The sequence below is a fragment of the Astyanax mexicanus genome, chromosome 7, assembly GCF_023375975.1.
Source record: "Astyanax mexicanus isolate ESR-SI-001 chromosome 7, AstMex3_surface, whole genome shotgun sequence".
In the NCBI taxonomy this organism is placed as follows: Eukaryota; Metazoa; Chordata; class Actinopteri; order Characiformes; family Acestrorhamphidae; genus Astyanax; species Astyanax mexicanus.
The window spans coordinates 33189311-33211642 of NC_064414.1; the positions used below are offsets into that span (position 1 = coordinate 33189311).

The following is a 22332-nucleotide window of genomic DNA, read 5'->3' on the forward strand; positions in this document are numbered from 1 at the left end:
TTTTGACAGCTTTTAAATCAAACCAAACTGAATATAAATAAAAAAATCTTTACAGTGCCTGTGGTCTTGGTGTCTCCACTCTTTTTTCTTTTTTTTTTTCTGGAATTGTAGGAAACAGAAGGGCTGAATCGACCTTCTCCTCGGCCTGTTAGACAGGGAGTTCCCTGCGGATACCAGAAAAGACTTGGGTCTGGATTTTGGTCTGTAGAAATGGAAAGCAAGCACTTTTTCTTAGATATTTATACTTTAATTCAAGAGAAATGTCACTGGTGTCTCCGTACATAAACTACATAAACATAAAATAATTCTACCCGTAATGAATTCATACAAGACTTTCACAGGGCACAGTCTCAGAATAGCAGTGGGTCATCTTCATTGACAAGTCACATTGACAAATCTGCGCATGCGTCACACATCAAAAGGGCTTGATGTCATGTGGAGCGCTTCTCCAACAAGATAATGCTCATCCGCATACTGCTGCTGTCTCAAGAGATTGGCTGGAAGACATACAGGGGTTGGACAGTAAAACTGAAACACCTGTCGTTTTAGTGTGAGAGGGTTCATGGCTAAATTGGAGCAGCCTGGTGGCCAATCTTCATTAATTGTACCAGTAAGAGCAGAGTGTGAAGGTTCAAAAAGCAGGTTAAGAGCACAGTTTTGCTCAAAATATTGCAATGCACACAACATTATGGGTGACATACTAGAGTTCAAAAGAGGACAAATTGTTGTTATCCAGGGTAATGTCAGCATACCACCAAGAAGGACGAACCACATTCAACAGGATTAACTGTGGACGCAAGAGGAAGCTGTCTGAAAGGGATGTTCGGGTGCTAACCCTGATTGTATCCAAAAAACATAAAACCACGGCTGCCCAAATCACGACAGAATTCAATGTGCACCTCAACTCTCTCGTTTCCACCAGAACTGTCCGTAGCCACAATAAATTATTGTGGTCTAAAACCAGGTGTTTCAGTTTCATTGTCCAACTCCTGTAGATATTATAGTATGGCTCAAATGTGCCAAACCTATCCAAGATTGAAAATGTGTGGGATGCTTTTGGACAGCCTATCAACACTCTTCCCTACTGCAAAACATGCAGGAAATGTCTAAAATGTTGAGTTATATGTACATACGTTACACACTACTTCTGAATGTATGGCTCATATCAGTCTTTACAATTTGCAATCATTTATTGTTCCTGGTAAATTTTATCTTCTTTCCAAATAGCATTGAAATCTGACACTTCCTTTTGGGTGCCACTATTTTTGCAACTGTTTTTCATTTCAGAGAAGATGAATTTACATAACTAGACACATTTATCTGTGTGTTTCATGACGCTTAATGTCTTGAACTCAAACTAGATTCTGTCAGGCACTATATGCTTGTTGTCACAAAATCCAACCAACCAAAACGTTAAAAGCATTCATTGTAAAACGAACTGACCCAAAATGACTTTCCTTCTCCCACTAGCCTGCACTCTGTAATTGCACATTTGAGGAGAGTAATATAGTATTTACTGTATATGCCAGGCCGTGGCTATTTTTTGCAGAGTGGCACAAAGTTTTAGCAAAATATTTTGCCGTCTGGCATTTAATAGCTTCTCTCAGACGACCTGTCTGGGCTGTGCGAGCCTAAACAGTGCTGTTTTTAAATGACAAAACCACAAGCCTGAGTTGACACCATATTTGACCTCACTCCCATCATTAACTAACCACAGTTTACTGTGCTGGTTACATTTTTGAGTGCCCCACATCCACATCTTATAAAACTGTGAAATAACTCCCACTAGTTGCTGCATAGTCGCAAACATGCATGTTTATCATACTTTTAACCTAAATATGTTTTTAAAGCGGCAGTCCGTATTATTTTGTTTCTATACTGAAAGCAGAAGCATTTGGTTTTGAGAGTGGAGAGGGGACAAAATATTATGTTTAATGGTACCATCTCTGCTAAACCTAATATATTAATTCTAAAAACAAGGGGGTCTGGTTGCTTTTCGTGGGAGTTCTTCTGGCCAAGTCACGCGTCTTTATGTACTTACGTCACATGTACAGCTTCTACAAGAGGATCCGGCTCAGTTTTACTGAACGCGAGCGGCTGGTGGAGCAATGGAGACTTCAGAAGGGACAACTCAGAGATCAGTAGCTCATTCACTCATAGTAAAAACAAAGTGTGTAGTTTGAGTAAAGTTTCTCCCTCTCTTTGACTGAACATAACCTGGAATCGAAATCATTCATCCGCTCTGAAAGGAAAACGCATCACACCCGCCCAGTTTAAAATGATTCTTCCGCATGCTCAGTTACCCACTCTCACACGGACATCAGCTTTAAACAAATTGTCATTTCTCCATGTATTGACATTATACATTCTGTCCAACTTTTAGTATGTGAATTGTTCAAGTGTAACTTTAGGCCAAATCCCATTTTACCCCTTGGCCCTACCACTTACCCTAGTATAACCCTTTCCCTTGAAACAGAGTTAGAAGGGGAAGAGGTGAAATCCTCCCCCTAAGAATTGGGACAAGTCTTCAAGCACCAGATGCGTCAACAGTTTAGTAACCTAGGTGCTGGTTAACTAGCTAATTTTAGGGCATTTTATGTCTTCAGAAAGGGGGCAGGTGGTGCAGAAATTAATTATTATTGTCCCTTTCATAATTGCTCTGTGATGGGGAGGTGAAATTAGCTTTGATTAGCTTTTATTTTACTTTATTTAACCATTCCGCCTTAATAACTGCAGCCTCTGCTGCCTGTTGCACCATTTAAGGTGGAATGGGAAAGTTAGATAAGATAGCTAGCTACTGAGACTTGCAGCGATTTTTTTTTCATGCTTGTTATGAAGAATTCAGCCATAAAACATTGAAACTACACATTAAACTATGGTAATACAGTGCTAATCGTCACTTTTAACAAAAAAAATGTGGGTTACTTACGTTTGTGGGTTTATTTGGTCGCTTGTGTTGTAATCTTACAAGTGATTCTCATAGTCCTCAGTTTGAAGTGTGCATCTAAAAAATCTCCAATTAAAGGGCTAATAAACCCTACCTACCCAAAACCCCCTACCCCTCCAGCCTAACAAGATTTGGGATGCCCCCACCCCTTGGTGTGCACGCGCAAAACAGAGGGGTTGGGGTAAAGGGTAGGGCCAAGGGGTGAAATGGGATTGGGCCTCAGATTTCTGTTTGGGAACACCCACATCTGTAAAAATTGTGAGGTCTTGCCGTGTTAGTAAGGTTGAACACTGGCCAGCATGCTCATGACAAGGCAACATGAATTATCGAGTTTGAGCGTGGCCTTATAGTGGGTTCCAGATGGATAGGATAGGATACTTCAAGTTGTGCAGGAATTCAACATTCCTCGATCCACAGTGTCACATGTGTACCAGGAAAACAATGAGTTGTAATGATCATGACCGGTAATTGATATTTAACTTTATTCTGAATTTAGTTTAATCTGAGATCTGTTCATCTCATGTTATCAAACCATTTGTTGAGTGTCCTTTAATTGTGCTGGACTTGTTCCTCCGTGTATGACTCAACTCTGCTTCCTCTTTGTTCTCTGGTGTGCTGTGTAGGTGTGAACTCTGAGGTTTGGGTATTGTTGTTTTGCAATGCTTCGGGTTTTCCCATTCAGATCTCCAGATGTGCTCTGGCCAGCTGTCGGAGGACAGGGCAGAGAGGAGCTGTGATTATGGGGAGCGGAGGAGCTCCCACTGGGCCACACTCCAGGCTCCTCCCTTGGGGAGAGGGTTAATTGTTGCTTTACTCCCAACCTTTGCAGATTGCATTCTCCTAATGGCCGTCATTAAGCAGCCTGAACCGTCTAGGGAAGGAGGGAGGGGGCTGGGACCCTCTGTGGAATAGGGAACATAACGTCACCCATTCAGGAAGGTTGTATCTCCAGCGTGCGCCAGTTCATTAGTATACATTGAGGTGTAGGCTTGGCATGTACAGATAAGGAAAGCTGGGCTGCAGAAGGCCTAATCCCTGTCAGGTGTAGTAAAATATTTGGTTAAAAATGGCAAAAAAGCTCTTTCTGTGTTTGGCCAAATTAGTAAAAAAGACCCAATAATTAGTACATAATTAGTAATACCGGCTCCGATTGGTTCAGTGGGCTAAGCCCTGTAACTATGATCAGGAGATTGCAGGTTCGACTCCTGTTCATGTAGCTTGCCATCGGCTACCGGAGCCCTTAGAGGCAGTACAATTAGCCTTGCTCCTTTGGGTGTGTAGATGGCGCTCTCTCCCCAGATGACTCCAAAGGGTGATGTTGATCAGCACGAGGCGTCTGTGAGCTGATGTATCAGAAGTGAGTCGCTGTGACATCAGCAGCGTCAGCAGTGGGGGAGAGATACATGTTAAAATCGTCAGCGGGCGGGGGAGGGTGGGAGAGATACGTTTTAAAATCGTCAGCAGAGGGGGAGATATACGTTTTAAAATTGTCAGCGGGGGGGGGAGAGATACGTTTTAAAAATCCTCAGCGTCCTGTCATTACTTTCCCACCGCGCTCCGCAAACAAGCAAGCTGATTGGCTGTTTCTCCGGAGAGGAAATTTATTTGGGGCTTTGATTTGCTGCCCCCTCTAGTGCAGCGCCCCTATGCGTCGCATAGGCTGCATACCCCCTTTTTGTGCTACTGCTTATAAATTATATGAAAATTAAACAATTCTTTCAGCACCACTTCTCACACTCTCGTATTAGTTTATTACCCTTTCACAATCTGTCACTTTTCAAAATAAAAGATACAAGCAGGGGCTAGGATAATAACAACAGATGAGCTAACTTATTCTTGGCATGTGTTTGTTTACCAAAAGACTGACTGCCTTTACTGAGTATAAATTTCACTCACTCTGAAGTAGATACATTTATGACTGAAATGGCACTACTTAAGTAAAATTATGATTAGAATAGCACTGCTGAGGCCAATTTTTTGGTCTGTCTGATGGGATATTAAAAGGTGCTCAATAATTGTTTTTGAAAATGCAAAAAAGTGGCATTTGAATAAAAAAACCTTTAGAAAAAGCTAGCCAAACATTAAGTTTTGCAGATTCCATTTTGGCTGAAAATTAAATTTTGGTGCATCTGAAAATAAAGCAGCATCCAACTTTTTAACTGGTAAAAAGATCCCTCTTTTTAACTGTCTCTGTTTACAAAAATGCTAAATAAAATCATTTGTCAGCTGGTTTAAGTTTGGAGAAGAATGCTGTGGAAAACAGAGTAGAACTGAGTGCAGATGAAAGCAGTTTCATGGATTTCCGTCCCCATTTGTTGCATGTTAAAGTCTCTCTTCAGCTTGTGGTCTGTTCTGTTGTGGATCTCCTGTGTGTGTGAGACTCGGCTCCATTCTTTGTTCTGCTTGTTTGTACTCTCAGCATCTGCACATGGTGTGAGTGCACATGATGTAAGTGTACACGGAAAGGGCATGAAGGCCCTTCTTTCACCCCACGCTGCAGACTGCTACAGCACGGACAGAGACGGCCTGCAGAGTGAAAGAATAACCCAGGACAAAACAAGGTCATCATTATTTTAAGAGTGTGAGAGAGCGAGAGGGTGAGACAGTGGACTGTGCGTTTACTTAGCATTTGAGCATTTGAGGCTAAGATGCTAATACCCAAAGCTACTATCTCTCCATCTCTTTCTCTCCCTCTCTTTCTCTCTCTCTCTCTCTCCCTCTTTCCGATAAGGTCTGTATAGACCTACCAGCACCAGCCTTCCTCCACAGCTGCTCATTAATATGCGCCGTGACCACAGTGAAGGAGGGGAGGGGGGTCGCTCTCTTTAACCTTTGTGTGAGTAGCTAATTGTGCTAAGTAGAGGCGCTTAATAGACTGGAAAATAATCATCATATATCTCATGGAGAGAAGCAAATGACCTTCTCAAAAGACAATGGCTATCTCGGTTTTAATACGCCGGTGATTTTATGATATTAAATGTCAAACCATTTGGGCTCTTCTGAATAATTAAATCAAATAAATTATAGCACCTCGGCAGAACCATCTTGTAGCCTAACCCAATTATAATGCACTGTAAAGCTAATTATTAAGCATGATTACAATTAGTATAATTTTAATAAATGTAACCATTAGAGGGTTCATCACAGTCACTGACTCTGAGTGGGGGAGATGGAGAGGGACACTCTTCTCCGCTCAAACCCAGAATTACTGCAGAGCTGAGAGTCAGCTAAAGGCTGTATTATTCATGCTGTCAAACAGTGATGCTGCACAAAGTGGTGATGGTGGTGAAGAGAGGCTAAAACCAGTCATAGAACCAGTTAAAAGCAGTAAAATAATATATAAACATACATATAGGTCTAGAAACCCGGCTGACATTTCATTGTTTAGTTATGGTTAAATTAACATTATCTTAAGGCTGAATCAACATAATGTTTCGAATTATGTTTTGGTTTTTAAACATTTTAGTGTCTTACATTCTTCAAAAACTATACATTATATTTAATTTGTATTTTACACTATTCTTCTTCTTCTTTTTCTTTCGGCTTTTCCCTTTTTTCAGGGGTTGCCACATCGAGTCATTTTCCTCCAATATGACTTAGATGAACTTGCATATTCGTTTTGGCAAAAGTTTTACGCCGGATGCCCTTCCTGACCCAACCCTCACCATTTACCCGGGCTTGGGACCGGCACAAGAGATACACTAGCTTGTGCTCCCTAGTGGCTGTTTTTTTATTTTTATTTTACACTATTAAATAATGTTTTTTGAGAGTTTACTTAAGACAGGTTATAGATAATATAACCATTAACACTTTCTAGTTTGTTGTTGTTTTCTATTTTTCACACATACAGTACCCGTCAAACGTTGGACACACCTTCTCATTCAATGTTTTTCTTTATTTCTTTATTTAATTTACTTTTTTTAACATTGTAAATCAATATATTCTGTTGAAAGCTAAGCTGGTCAACCAGCCTAACCGGCCTGATCTGACATATGCTGTTCTTTTTTAACAATCAAAATATTACTGCAGTTCAGTTCAAATTATACACAAAACTCTGAAAACTCAGGATTTGAAAAGCTGAAAATCTTTACTATCACACACATTATATTATACATTTTACCAATATAATCAGAATTAAATACGTACAGTATATTTAATTAAATCCAACAATATTGCAAATTATATTTTGTAAAAAAAAAAGAAAAATGTATATCTTCAGTTCACAGACACAGTGGTGAATGTCAAATAGAATCTCAAATAGAAAAAAAATGGGATAACATACAGATCAGATATATATGCATCAATCACTGTATAATATATGTTTTTATTTGTACAATTGTAATCCTGTTTTCAATCATGACCAATTATCACCCAGTAGCTTCTTTTTTAGCATGTTTCTAAATTCCTCCTATCACAACTTTATTGCCAGCTGAACACACCAGAGTTCTGTTACCAGTCTGTGTTTTATGGGGGAGAGGGAGGGCCATTCCACGCACCCCCAGAGAGAGAAAAAGGCCAAGTCCTGCGCTCTTTGTGATACACATCCACAGATGGCTTGGGATCACTGGGGATCGAGCCAGCAATCTCCCAATAATATTGCCAGCACTCAGATGGCTGTGCCACTCGTGATCCTTTCTTTCCTTTCTTTCTTATTGTCTTTTTTTTAACAAAAAGAATAAATGTAACACATCTAGTTGTATATCATTAGATTTAAAAAATACACCATGAGCTCACAGGCACAGTGCTGAATGTGCCCTAGAAGTAGAAAAGAAATGAAATAAAACACACATCTGCCAGATGTTTTACCAGTACCATTATAACAGAAATTATTTATGCAAAACTGCTAAATAATCAGTCAAACATACTGTACATACACACAATAGTGAACTGAGATCTCATAAATAATTCTGGTTCAGAACAGTCTCAGCTGCGTTCACACTTGCTTTTCCACAAAGAGGATCTGGGCGTATACAGTTCCTGTGCCGTTTGCATTGGGATCCAGCTGTGCAGTAACTGAGCCGCCGCTGCTGCTGGCTTTAGCTTCAGGCAACGGTTTGACCAGCTCCAGCTCAGCATATGTCAGGCTGTCATCTGCCACCCTCGGCTTCAGGGCAGGGAGAGGAGAGAAGAGCAGAGGAGGAGAAGGATGTTTTAATACGGTAAAGACTACTGTAAGCAGTCAGAGGGCTGGGAGGGGATTCAGTAAGCCGGGAAGAATGTAGGTCGGATCAACATGAAATTATAGACCCAATTTTAGAATTGGTTTCATTGCAGAAAAGAAAAAAACAAGAAGCTGCTTGTGTCGTCGACTGTGTTTTCAAAGTCTCATCTCAAATCCCCCCCTGATCTAGCAAACTGACATCTGTGTAATAAAGTATAATTTGTCAGATTTAAAAAATGGTTTTCTTAGAAGTATTTTGGAACAGATGCCACAGACGATCCACACTGACAGACTGTTTACTGTCTATTCCTGTTCACTGCTGTCCTCAAAACTCCCCAAAGTCACAGTTAATCAGTAGCTTCAAGGAAAAGCACATCACGCCCAGATTTGATCCGATTATCTCATGAATCAGACCAGGTGCAGTCTGTTCCAGCCACAACACAGCTATAACAGTAGACAGAGATGAGTATCACGTGTATATTTTAAGGTTTTCCCTCCCTTTTTCTGTCCTTCTGTAATAATTTCAGAACGGAAGGTAATGCACTGAGAATCAAGCTTGTTAAATAAATAATTGTTGTTCAAAAAGCAATAAAAGCTAATAAAATTACAAGTCTCATAATGGTGAAAGCTACAGCAATATTTTCAACAAACACAGCCACATTAAAAAAAAAGACAATAATTTCCCACTTGCATTTTTCCTGCAAGTAATAATTCAGTTCACTTAAAAACGACGAGGTAAGGCACGGGTGGCTTTTAGAGTGCAAACCTTATACAATTTGTAAAGATAAAATTATGCATGCAAATGATTAAATCAGGCAATAGCACAGATCGGGTTAGACAATTATGAAACTATATTAAACCTGCTTAATTACCCTCACTCTCATACTAAAAAAAAGAGGGAACAATTGGTGTAAATGAAATCGAACAAGTCATACCGTGTACGCTCTTTTAGGCTGAGCTTTTAGAAGTTTGGTTCTGCGCGGCTTATTTGGAGCTGCAAAATAAAAATATATCATAAAATCAAGTCAATGAATAATAAGACGTTAGCAGAGAGGTTGCAGAAATGAAAAGGTGAAAAGGGCAGGAGCTCCTACCTTTCCTTGGTATTTGTGGAGGTGGTGCAGTGATGTATTTGGGCGATGTTTTGTGTCTCTTCTCTTTCCTGTGCATTCCAGGCGAGCTGGCCTCTGAGCTGGCCACACTGGTCACTGTTTCCCCAGAGCTACATTTAAACATAGGAAGGAAATCTAAGAATGGGATGTACTTACTTTCAACTAGCAAAGTGAACACAGAGGATGGCGTGGCCTTTACTGCAGCTTACCTGCTCTCAGAGCACTTCACCAAATAGAAACTCGCTAGAATACAAAAAAAAAAACCAAAATACACATACTTAAAAAACACTGAACAAAGCATTTGGTTTCACAACTTACATGGTTGCTTCTACCTGCTGGACTGTTGCTATGTGGTTGCTGTGGTATTCTGTATATGGTTTCTGTGATGTTGATAGCTGGTTGCTATGCTCTCTAAGGTATTGCTAAGGTGTTGCTAGGTGGTTGCTGTGGTATTCTAGGTGGTTTCTGTGATGTTGATAGCTGGTTGCTATGCTCTCTAAGGTATTGCTAAGGTGTTGCTAGGTGGTTGCTGTGGTATCACAGGTAGTTGCTTATGGGTGCAAGAGTGCTTTATCAAATTTTAACTGCACAGCAAATTCTGTTTTTTGGAATAAACTCCCTGAGAGGTAAAATTAACTAATTTTAAGTGTATATGCGTGACCATCGAATAGAGTAAAAAGTAACTCTTTTCTGGGAGTTGGCTTTTTAACTCTGAACTCCCAAAAATCCTAAAAATCCCTCACAAAATCCCTTACAGTGTTAACAATTAATGCTAAAAATTGTGTTATTAAACTAATAATAGTTTTAAAATAGTGTAATATTTTAAAACCCTGGAACATTTGGGAGTAAAATGACACCAAAAAGCATAATTACTGATTACAATAACAATTTCATATTCAACAAGTGTATGCCATTGTATATTTTTTTGATTGCATGGCAACTTCAATCCTGCATTGCAGTTCCTAGGGCATTGCCAGCACTTCGTCACACTTAACAGTGCAGAAGATGGTAACTTGCTCTTACAGCCAAACAAGGCTAGGCAAACAATCCTTGTATAAAATATAATGGAATAGCCCATGGAAGGAGCCCTGGTGGGCAAGACTTCACACTGATGGTAAGATGGGATTGGGGGACACGCCCATTGGAGAGTTCAGTCACGCTCCTCAACACCTTGGAATAAACTCTGAAATAAACTCTACACCACCAAAGAGTTCCCCTCAACTCAACTTGTAGTTTAAGTTGGAGAATAAACTCACACAATTTAACACTTCCAGAAATTTGCTGTGTAGATATGAATTTCCTAAAGGAAACACCAGAGTTAAATGGGTTGGAAATTTGTTGCTGGGTGGCTGCTGGAAAGTTGTCAACAGACAAAGTTGAAAGACTGAATTTCAACATTAAGCAACAATACAGTGCTTTTTTAAGGGTATTACTTTTGTTAATACTGTAGTATAGCAAGTGTCTTTTTCAATGTCAATGGTATTGTATTATTACTGTGTATTACTGTGTTACTATTGCAATGTTACAACTATTGTTATTGCTATAGTAATTACCTTTTAGTCGCTGTTTGCGCTGTATGTGCTGGCATGTGATGAACACAGCGAAGATAAGCATACAAAGAAGACCAAGAGAGCAGATGAACACAGCACACAGATACAGATCTGAAAACACAGATGGCAAAAGAAAGGTGTCAGTACAGGTCTTACCTTAGTCAATATGTACATTTAACATTTACAGCTGTGTATTATGCATCTAACCACTGATATAAAAGCCAGTGTGGAGGGATTATTCCCTGTTTCATTAATACACTATACACAAAAGCCAGTGCCTGCATTGCTGTGCTTTTGTTGGACACGATATGAACCAGAAAACATTCCTGTTCCACTGCAGTCAAACAAATGCTTTCAAGTCAGGGTGGAGAGCGCTCTCATGGGAAATGGTTGGCCAAAGGAATGGGCCAAAGGAGAGCTGCTTTTAGAGATGTTAAATCTGGCCTCTGGACTGCTGTGTGGTCTATTCCCATCAAAAAGTGCTCAAGTAGCTGTCTGATCCATTTTGTTGCTAGAGAAACAGAGTGTACTCTTTAAAACTAAAACCTATTAAAGCATATTGTTGCGGTCATAACTAATTCACACATCATATCTCCCAGGGTGGACACTTTATGAAAAAGGAAACTTTCTTAACTCCAATGATAAGGGTTTTAGTGAAATTTTGAACTAATTCAATCTGTCATTTCACATATATGCATAAAAGAAAACTAGCATTTTTAAAAAATAATCAGTTCACTTAAAAACGACGAGGTAAGGCACGGGTGTCTTTTAGAGTACAAACATTATACAATTTGTAAAAATAAAATTATCCATGCAAATGATTAAATAAAACAATAGCACATATCGGGTTAGACAATTATGAAACAATATTAAACCTGCTTTATTACCCTCACTCTCGTACTAAAAAAAAGAGGGAACAATTGGTGTAAATTGATCAAAATTGATGCAAAAATTAATAAAGAAAATCTATCTTCTCATGTTATGAGTTGTTAAAATGACAGTAAACCTATTTACACTTTATGCATCGTAGGTAAAGCTTAGATTCTCTGCCTGAACCCAACAAGGCCCGAGGCCCGACCCAAATTTGCATCGGGCGGAGATTTCCCACCACTTTCTTTTTATATAAAGCTATGGCGTGATAATTACAGTATAGCTAGATAACAAATCAAACTGTTTTTAAATAAAAGTCTGCTTGTCTGCATTATGCACTTGTCTTGCAGCGCTGTGTGTAGCTGTTCTTAAAAAAACATTATTTTTAAATATTAGGTATATACTTCTTTAGTGTTACAATGTTAATTAACATCATTGTGAACAGATTTTGCTCATTCAAATAACCCGAATATGTTTTTAAAAAGCTCAGTTTAAACGCTCGACCTAAAAAAATGTCGGGTTTAAATCAGGCTCTGGCTCATAATGACAGTGTACGGGCGGGACCGGGTCGCGTTGGATTTTTTGGGGCCCGATCTAAGCTCTAATCATGGGTATCAGGATTGTACTAGATAAGACCTAGCCACATAAAAAGTGTGAATGCGCACTTAAAACAGATACTTGAGACATTTTTGACCTACATTCTATAGCAGTATAAACGCATCCATGTCTTCAAGATGTATTTAACAACCAAAACCCATCCCAGTACAACAAAAAACACCAGTAACAATCGCCACACACTAATGAATTTGCATATTCTGTCTCAGCATTTCCCACAGGTTGATAATTACTTTTATACCTCACACAGACAGCATTTAGATTTCAGATTAACTAACTAACCGGAGACACATTTGCCTACTACAGAATGCATGTGGCTAAAATCGTATCAGATACAATCCAGACACTATAGTTACGTGAAGTAAACAGGTGTAAACAGGGTCAAATACAATATACTGCATATTCACTGGATCACGGTCTATTAGAGTTATATAAAACAAACATACCTTGAAACAAGCGCCATATATCATCCGTGCTCTCTGAGGCTGTTATATAGTGCACTGCAATCATAAACAGAAAAATAGGTTAATAATATTCACCACCACCTGTAGGCCTCCAGGGTAATTTAAACTCCTACATCTACCCCCAGTGTAAAATAAAATAAAATAAAAGCCCCTCGCTTATATTGAGGATGTTTCTGTCAATCTGCACTGGAATTTAGAATGTTTTGAGTTTAAATAACACAAATTTATAATTTGGTAAAACCTGAATAGAATATGTAACATTAACATGAATCCTAATAATATAAGTAAACTAAATTATGTCAATTGTATTGAGCATCACATTGCAACTAGGCCTGTCACAATAAAAGTTTTTGTTTGGATAATGTAATATATATAATAAATAATTGCGATAAACTATATCATTGTCATTAAAAGATCACACGCATACTATATATAAAATTAAAACATTTTTTTAAACATGTCAACAAAAAAAATATTTCTGATTTTGCTATTTATAGGTATATGTTTGAGTAAAATAAAAATATAGAGCTTTCAGACCTCAATTAATGCAAAGAAAACAAGTTCATATTCATAAAGTTTTAAGAGTTCAGAAATCAATATTTGGTGGAATAACCCTGGTTTTTAATCACAGTTTTTCATGCATCTTGGCATGTTCTCCTCCACCAGTCTTACACACTGCTTTTGGATAACTTTATGCCACTCCTGGTGCAAAAATTCAGGCAGTTCAGCTTGGTTTTTTGGCTTGTAATTATCCATCTTCCTCCTGATTATATTACAAAGGATTTCAATTTGGTAAAATCAAAGAAACTCATTATTTTTAAGAGCTCTCTTATATTTGTCCAGAGCTGTACTTGCATAGGAATGCAAGAACACACACATGTTAATTTATTTATGTACAATACAAGTTACTACTACCTATTCTTTTTTAGTGGGGTTTATATTTGTGATGGTTCTGATCATTTATTCATCCAATAAGCTTTATATTCATATACACACTTCTTGTAGAGATGGTTTACTGCAGGGTTGTGCTTGATGAGCCTTCAATAAGGCCAAGGACATTTAGATTGGTAGAGGATGCAGTGTTTGAGGCCTCGCAGCACACTTAGCCTTTGGCCCTGAAAATGGGGCTTCCATAAATCTGCATCACTGAAGAGTAATAAACAGCCATGAATGCATTAAAGCTGCATTAGGGAGTTTACATGGATGTACTTTTATTTCAGTTTGAGCTTTTGATTTGTTTAATATTTATAACGTTCATTTCAATTATGGCATCCCAATAAAATAAACGCTAGAGTGCTTCACACAAGGTGTTTCTTTTTTTTTTGCCGCAGGCTGTCCGTCAAACTCAGACTGACCTTTTTCTTAAATCTGATTATTTTTAGAGGTCAGAGAAAACGAGATCCAGATGTTCAGGTCACTGCACAGCAGGATCGCTATCACAGACATACTACAGTTACACAGCTTCTCCATTTACATTGACTTCATTTAACACAATCGCATTTAGGAATGCACACACCACGGCATATTCTAGCAAAGATCAATGATTTATCACACAGGCTAAAATATGATTGTGACATACTGAAGCAATGCCAGCACAGCAAAAACCAGCAAAATAATCTTTGCAGAAAGAGAGTGAGGCTCTGTTTTAGAAGCCTTTGTACTCAATCTATTAAAACCTTTACACTGGAATCTCTCACTTTTCTTATTGGCTACTGCCATCATCTTTTTGCATACTGTGTGCAAACCACCTCATATTTACAGCTCTGGAAAAAAAAGAGACACTTAAAAATGATAAGTTTCTTTGATTTTCCAAATTGAAAACCTCTGGAATATAATCAAGAGGAAGATGGATGATCACAAGCCATCAAACCAAGCTGAACTGCTTGAATTTGTTGCACCAATAGTGGTGTTAAGTTATCCAAAGGCAGTGTGTAAGACTGGTAAAGGAGAACATGCCAAGATGCATGAAATCTATGATTAAAAAACAGGGTTATTCCCCCAAATATTGATTTCTGAACCCTTAAAACTTAATGAATATGAACTTGTTTTCTTTGCATTATTTGAGGTCTGAAAGCTCGGTATCTTTTTTGTTATTTTAGCCATTTCTCATTCTCAAATTCTCTAAATGACAATATTTTATTTGGAATTTGGGAGAAATGTTGTCCGTAGTTTATAGAATAAAACAACAATGTTCATTTTACTTAAGCATATATCTATATATAGCAAAATCAGAGAAACTGATTCAGAAACTGTAGTGGTCTCTTAATTTTTTTCAGAGCTGTATGTTATTTTAAACTAATTTAATTGATTTAGGTTAACATTATGACTAGACATAAAAATATAACATATTTTTCATATTTTCTATCCAACAGGCCTTTTTTTAAGTATAGTGTGATTTCTCCCACCTTGCTTTATCACTGTCTCCACAGTACATGTGCTTTTCATTAGCACTGGCTCCAGCTCGCATGAGGAGCCGACTGGCTTTAATAGGAGGCTCCATTCGCACCAGGTATACAAACCACACATCTGATCTACATTTGCTGTTTGAGGAGCCTGCAGCTCTGCAGAGTTTAAGCTGCCTTTTTCCGCTAGGTCTGCAATAAAGGTAATAAGAGCACAAACTCCCTCTCCCTCTCTCGCTCTTTCTCTCTCTCAAGAGGTGGATTCACATCTGAGGCGGCATTGTGAAAACGATACTTTTTGAGTTAAAGCAGCAGTCCATATATATATATATATATATATATATATATATATATTTTTTTTTTTTGAAATATAATGGTATCAGTGTGCTGGTGCAAATATCTTTGCAACGTCTAATATATTCATTAAGAAAATAGAGTGGTCTGAGAGCTTTAAGGTGGCATAAGATGTCACGATATTAGTAATGCACTTTGTGCTTCCAAGATTGTTTTTAAAATAAATTATACTGTGTAGATACAATCTGTCTCTGGTAAATGAGAACAAAGTGCTTGCTGCAATTACACATTCTCATCAGAGAGGTCTCCAAATCCCCAAATTAAAAAAACTTACAGACTGTTGCTTTAAGATGCCAAAAGATGCCATTGAAAAGAACCTTTAAATTAGCTTTCATTTCAAAATATGAATATTTAAAGGAATACTTACATTTTAATCTAACCGTTTTAATGCAATCTTTTGACATGGACAATAATTTTGATACTTTTTCTTGTAATTCGTAACAGAACTGAAACCTTGATAACCCAAAACACACTGCCTATTGTGTCCGTGTGTTTCAAGTCAATGGGAAAGCCATATCTGCTCTTGCAAAAGAAAAACATGTAAATCATTAGCTGTAGTGCACAACCATATTCCACATACACTGTGTTTATTCTTACATTTCTTAAATAACTATTCTCTGAATGCTTTTTAGGAAACCGAAGGTGATTTTCTTCTATGGAAGTCCTCCCAACAACTCTTAAAACTCTTAAAAGGTATCTTTATCCTAAAGAGTGTATGTTAACAGTACGCGGGATGGTTTTGTTTGTTTCCTGCCTTTGTTTCTGGAGTGCACAGAAACAAAGTAAGCCGATGTTTGACGGGCTATATTTTGTGGAGGTTATCCCTGCTCTGTATTTAAGGGGTGTCTCCACTGGTTGTTGTTTTTCTCAGTCCGAATTCCCTGCTCTGAGGAGAACCATGATCTCCGCTTCCTTCCTTATTACCTCGTCTTTGTTTACTCCCTTGCTCAGTTTTTTTTTTTTTTCTGAGCTTTTGTCTCACAGCAACTTGTGTTTATGTGGAGTCTGTGGTCATCTAAACACCATCACCCACAAAACCACATCCTTTAATCCATGAAATATCTACTGTTTGCCTGCTATAGAATACTCATGGATTAGGGTTGCATGACATTGGAAAAACTGACATTGCAATAGTTTTATTTTCTGCAACATTTACTGCGATATCAATTTATATAAGTGTGCTTATAAATACAGCATGATTTCTGTTTATGTGGTTTTGGCTGGAAACAACATGAACACCATGGAAAAGTTTTTTTTTCCCCTTTACTTCTGTTTTTTTACAGAGTAAAAGTAAGAGTAAAGTAAGAACATTAGGTTAACAATATTGTTATTTCATAGCAATAGAATGTACTTATCGGATTTTATATGTGTGGATGATAGAAACCCATTAGAAAACAGATAGAAATGGCTGTTAAATCAGCGTTTTTTTCCGTAATGTTAAATTTGAGTTTGTGTTGGATTCATATGCGTCTATCTAATAAATATTTTGTGATATTTCTGACATGACTTAAAGACAGCATAATAATAATCAATCCAAAATGAATTGTATCTATATTATATCTATTTTAGTATATATTTCATTGTAAATGAGAACAGGGTGACTTTTTTTTATTTTGTATCAAGCTGTAAAAAAAACATTAATTAAATTTCCCTTAAATGTCATTGTATGTTCTGGCCATATTGTGATGATGATGCTAAAACAATATAGTGCGCAGCCAAATTATGAATGCCACTTTTTTTTTATTACTATCCTCTATTTAAGATTACTGAAAGAAACAGAAAGCATAAACACATTAGCACCATATTTATTTACATGTAATGCAGTCAAAATATTTTTTTATGTAATAAAAAAATTAAAAAGTGATTAAAAGATAAAAAAGTAAAATGTAGAAATTTGTTAAACAAACTAATAAAAGTAAAAAATGTCACAGGCTAATGAGAAATATCCCTGTTCTATCCAGCACACAGCTTTAGTCAATTGTCCCTTATCAACTGAATGATAAATCCACTGCAGCGTATAAGGAACCTTTCCCTTACTAAACAGCAGAAGAAAACTCCTAAAGCAGCCAGAGTAAATGTTTTTTGTTGCACTCCAGCCAATCCTCCCCGCTCTGTCCTCACAGCATGTCCAGGCTCCTCACGTTTACAGCACTGTGCTCTGTTTGTCTTGGCAACTAATGCTTTTCTAGCGGAGATGATATATATATGCTTAGAGACGGGAAGAACCTCAAGCCTACTTGCTATGTAATTGCTAAAGCTAGAGTGTGAGGTAAAGCTTTCTCTAGGACCTGCTGAGACATTCATACTAATTATTTTATTTTCATTTTTTCATGTTAAAGACCATGAGCTAAAAACAAAACTTCAGTTAAATCCAGATAAAGGCCTGTATTTCAAAGCAACTGATTTAGTTTAAATTATATTTATGCTAAGAGAAGGGAAGAACCCCAAGCCATACTTGCTGTGTGCTTGCTAAAGCTAACATGTGAGGTAAAGCTTTCTCAAGGACCTTTATAATTCATTTACATATTCATATTTAGTCTGCAGTTTTATTTTATTATGACATAACAGTTTCTCTTCTCTGCTATTTATAGGTATATTTTTGAGTACATTTAAGATTGTTGTTTTATTTTAGAAACTACAGACAACATTACTTCCCATTTCCAAATAAAAATATTGTAATTTAGAGCATTTATTTGCTGAGAAATGAGAAATGACTGAAATAACAAAAAAGATGCAGAGCTTGTAGATAATGCAAAGTAAACAAGTTAATATTCATAAAGTTTTAATAGTTCAGAAATCAATATTTGGTGGAATAACTTGGTTTGATGGTTTGTGATCAACCATCTTCCTCTTGATTATAATCGCCATTCTTAATTTTGTAGGCCATAAGCTAAAAACAAACTAAAAACTTCAGTTCATGCTTGACAAAGGTATATATTTCAAAGTGACTGATTTGTGAACAATAGCAGGACTTATGACCACCAGACAACTGAAGTTTGTGGACACTTTCTAATAATTTATGGCTAAGGCCTACTTTGTGCTCAGATGGTAGGGAGAGTGAGCTGGAGGAAACAGCTGCTGTGGTTAGCCCTGACCGTGGCAGGATACCACGCTTTCACCCCTCCAACATAACCACACAGTGTTCTCTGGAAAGGGTAATGAAGCAGCCCTGAAATAAGCTGGTAGCTCGAAGCGCCAGGACCTCTGCGGTTTGCAAAAGCCATCACTGTGATTTAGCGTATCATTCTTTTGACACCTGCGCTGAGCGTATTACCAATAATAAAATGGATCATTCCTGTTCTAAAATTTGACTGACTGAGCCACATTCAGTGAGGTCATAAAACACTCAATAAATACACATATGACCACACACATATATTAAACTATTAAAGTTATTAAATATGGAATATTACAAAAAAAATGTTTTATTTGTATGGTGCCTGGCAACACTGAGGTACTTTTAAAATGCATTGCTTAGCAGAACAGTTGCTTAGTTTAATTAAGTTTGTATGTTCATTTTTTATTCTTATTTTTTATTTTTAAACTGGACCTAATTTATATCATCGCTGTCCAATGAAGAACAAGTATCTCCATTTTTGAAGATTTTTAGTTTACTACATAATTAAAACAGATTAAAAACTGTCTCTTACACTGTACCAAAATTTCTTAATGAATGGACCAATAGAAATACTTCAAAATGACCTGAAATAAACTCTTTTACATTGACGTCCATCGAAAGTTTAGAAGGTTTTTTTTCTCTCTCCTATAAAGTTGCTGTTTTCATTAGACAGCAATGATATACTAATTTATTTCAAAATTATTACCACTAGGGCTGCACAATATATAGTTTCAATATATGAGCAATGAGCAAGGATGTGCAGTGTCAATCAAATATGTTCTATGTTCTAACAAATTTTGCTATCAAAACTTTATATGTACACTCTTTATAAAGACATTTTCACAATTCAAAATACTGTTTTGATATGCATGTTTTGACAAAATATGTCATCAGTGGCAGATTCTTAAAAAATGATATTCAACTCTCTTTCATGCATACTACAGTAATTTCTATTCAAATTAGGCTGAACCTCATCTAGTTCTATTCATATTCTTAATATGCTTAAAAAAAGGATACTGAAAAAAAGAAAGGAAAATGTATCACGATACAATAAAATAGCACCACATTGCCCAGCTCTACTTCACCATATCGTATCATATTGCATTATACTGTATTGCCTCTGGTACCTCGAAGCTCCATGCTCCCTGTGCCGTTGGACGAGGCCCTCCACTTGTCTCTCTGTTTGCGTATCTCCTGCACTTTACAGGTGTAATTGCCTCTGTCTTCTCTGGATACGTTAAGGATCAGCAGACTGTACACCTGCCCCTCCATCTCCTCCCACATGTGAAACTTGGGCCGGCCGAAGCTTTTGCTGTAGTTTCCATAAAACTTGGCCTTCTTGAAGTTCATCTTCACCACCAGGCGCTCGTCTTCGGGCGTGGGAAAGTAGAGCCAGCGCAGAACCAGAACACTGCTGGTCCTTTTCCTCTGAGACACCAGACAGGACAGGGTGATATTCTCTTCCTCCATACACATACTGACCGGCCCAGGGGTCACTGACACGTTCAGAGCCTCAGCCAACTCTAGTGGAGGAAAGAATAGGGTATATTGAGGTTAGTTATGTTTTATTTGTAAAACATTACATTTACATTCTGTACATAGGCCCACACAAAAAATAGTATTGTTGTATTTGCATAATTAGTTTATTAACATCATTATAGTAATGGAATCATGTATAGTAATTAGAGAATAACATGTTTTAACATGATTATAAGTATAATTAAAGGCTTAAGGCAAGGCAAGACCATGCAAGTTGATTTTTAAAACAGCTTTTATACAAATGTAAATCCAAATATGCTTTACATAGGGATACATATGCACATAGTGCTTAACAGGGATAAAATACAAGGACATAAAAAACAAATAGATGTGTAAAAATACAAAGAAATAAAAACTGAATAAAAGCAAAAAAAAAACAAAAAAAAAAAAGCATTTTAAAAATCTTTCCATGCACTGTATTGTAACTCATCATATGTGATATGTGAATATTTTGTGAGTAGGCTACAATGACAAATATGCATTTAACAGTTAATGCTAACTAATGTAGGCGATGTGAAGTCATCTCTGCTTTTTGTGTTTAAGTCACAAGTCTGATGATGAATAGGGTTGTATCAAAAATTCAGCAACTAAAATAAAAAAGCACTGCATTCAAATAAATGAAAAGACATTATAATATTTGGATGTTATAAATGATCAAAAAGTATTTTTTACATTGATTTTTAACATGTTTTAATTGTTTTTCTTTTACATTTAGGCTCAGTTAATCATGCGATAGTAAAAAATGTGGCAAAATAAATTAACCTGCAAAAAAATATGTTCAGTATTCGGTCTTTGGCCTGTGGCCAAAGGTTTATTTTTGACCCGATTTTAGATTTGCATTGATTTTGATGCATTCCTACTATTATTCTACCAACCTGTATAAGAAAGCAATAAAAATGCACCTGAATATCAAATATTGCAGAGTATCTGGCACAGCAGTGAAGGATAGAGGGAGTCTGTGAGCATTTTAGGTTTCAGTGCACACTCCACTGACAACCAAAAGAAAGATTTTTACTGGAGGCTCATTGCTGACTATCTCTTTTTGTGGCCTATGCTTACGGCAGCCAAAGGGTGTAACATTTTTGGATGAGTTCAGATTCAGCATGTCCCAGAAAAGAGAAAAAAGGCTACAGGTGGAAAACATTTGTCTGCCTTCTTGCACCAGAAAGGAGAGAGAGAGAACATGACAAGAAGATTGTCTCCAGCTGCTGCAAGCCTTTGTAGCACTTCTATTCACTCCCAATTACTGATTTCCACAACTTGGTCAAGCTGAGCTCGGCTTTCAGTAAGAAAACCACATCACACGCAAATGTCCGACATTTCAACATAAACATAAAGTACCCTGAGTCACAAGAGCTGATTGTACTGGAATATTTTGATTGGAGAACTTTGGTGATGTTGTTTGAGTAACTTTTACCTTAAGCTTTAAACTTTGGAACTATATTCCATAATGTTGCATCAACTGCATAATTATCATTGCAGTATAATAGTGGTTTAAAATAAGTAATAGTAAAAAAAAACTCTTATTAACTTATTATTACATATTATTTCTTATTCTGCTGATGTTGCATTCTAACTTTGAAAAGTTAACTTTGCATAACTTAAGATGTTTAAAAAGTTTGCCAAACTTTCTCAAAAAAATTAAATAAATATCAGATGACTGATTAAATGAACTCTATGAAATGCAATAATAATCTTCCCCGTTTTATGAAAAAAAAAACACAATACAAATAAACAGTCTTACCTTCAATGAAGGCCTTAGTCAGGAGAACTATCAGAACACATGAGAGTTTCATTTTGCAGACCCACAGGCTCCATACACCCAGCTAAACAAGCACAAGAAGAAAGTGCCTGGTATTTTCTCCCCCTTTTCTCTCCCTTTCTCCTTCTCACCGTGCGTATGTGTGTGTGTAAGAGTGTGTGTGTGTGTGTGTGTGTATATGTGTGTCTGTGTGAGTAATGTGAAACAGTGCGTGCTCTGTTCCCAGTTAGAAACACCCCTCTCTCCCTCACTCTTTCTTTTCTCTGGCTCTCTCTTTCTCTCTTTGCCTTAATCACTCCCCTCTTCACTAAAGCGTTTGTAGGAAATGTCATTTCCTGAGAGGAGTTTTTGGAAGCAGGACAAATTTCCAGCTGGACCTACAGAGCATTAAATAAGCACTCAGGTCTCAGTGCTTTACTCTCCCACCTTAAAGCATGA

At 37.2% G+C, this 22332-nt stretch overlaps 1 protein-coding gene across 1 annotated transcript; it reads right to left on the minus strand.

Annotated features, from left to right (window-relative positions):
- Positions 1-7015: 7015 nt before the first annotated feature.
- vstm4a (V-set and transmembrane domain containing 4a) lies at positions 7016-22275 on the minus strand. Its single transcript, XM_022684785.2, has 8 exons — positions 21877-22275; positions 19721-20116; positions 12702-12755; positions 10774-10881; positions 9430-9463; positions 9203-9330; positions 9044-9102; positions 7016-8051 (listed from the first exon to the last, which is right to left on the minus strand). The coding sequence occupies exons 1-8, from the start codon at positions 21926-21928 to the stop codon at positions 7881-7883; spliced, it is 1002 nt and encodes a 333-aa protein (XP_022540506.2). The 5' UTR covers positions 21929-22275; the 3' UTR covers positions 7016-7880.
- Between the last annotated feature and the right edge of the window lie 57 nt (positions 22276-22332).

Coding starts and splice junctions, on each gene's coding strand:
- vstm4a (XM_022684785.2), bottom strand. CDS start 21,928: ATGAAACTCTCATGTGTTCTGATAGTTCTCCTGACTAAGGCCTTCATT. Junction 12,756..19,720: donor AGGGAGCATGGAGCTTCGAG/GTACCAGAGGCA, acceptor TTATGATTGCAG/TGCACTATATAACAGCCTCA. Junction 10,882..12,701: donor TATATGGCGCTTGTTTCAAG/GTATGTTTGTTT, acceptor CTGTGTTTTCAG/ATCTGTATCTGTGTGCTGTG.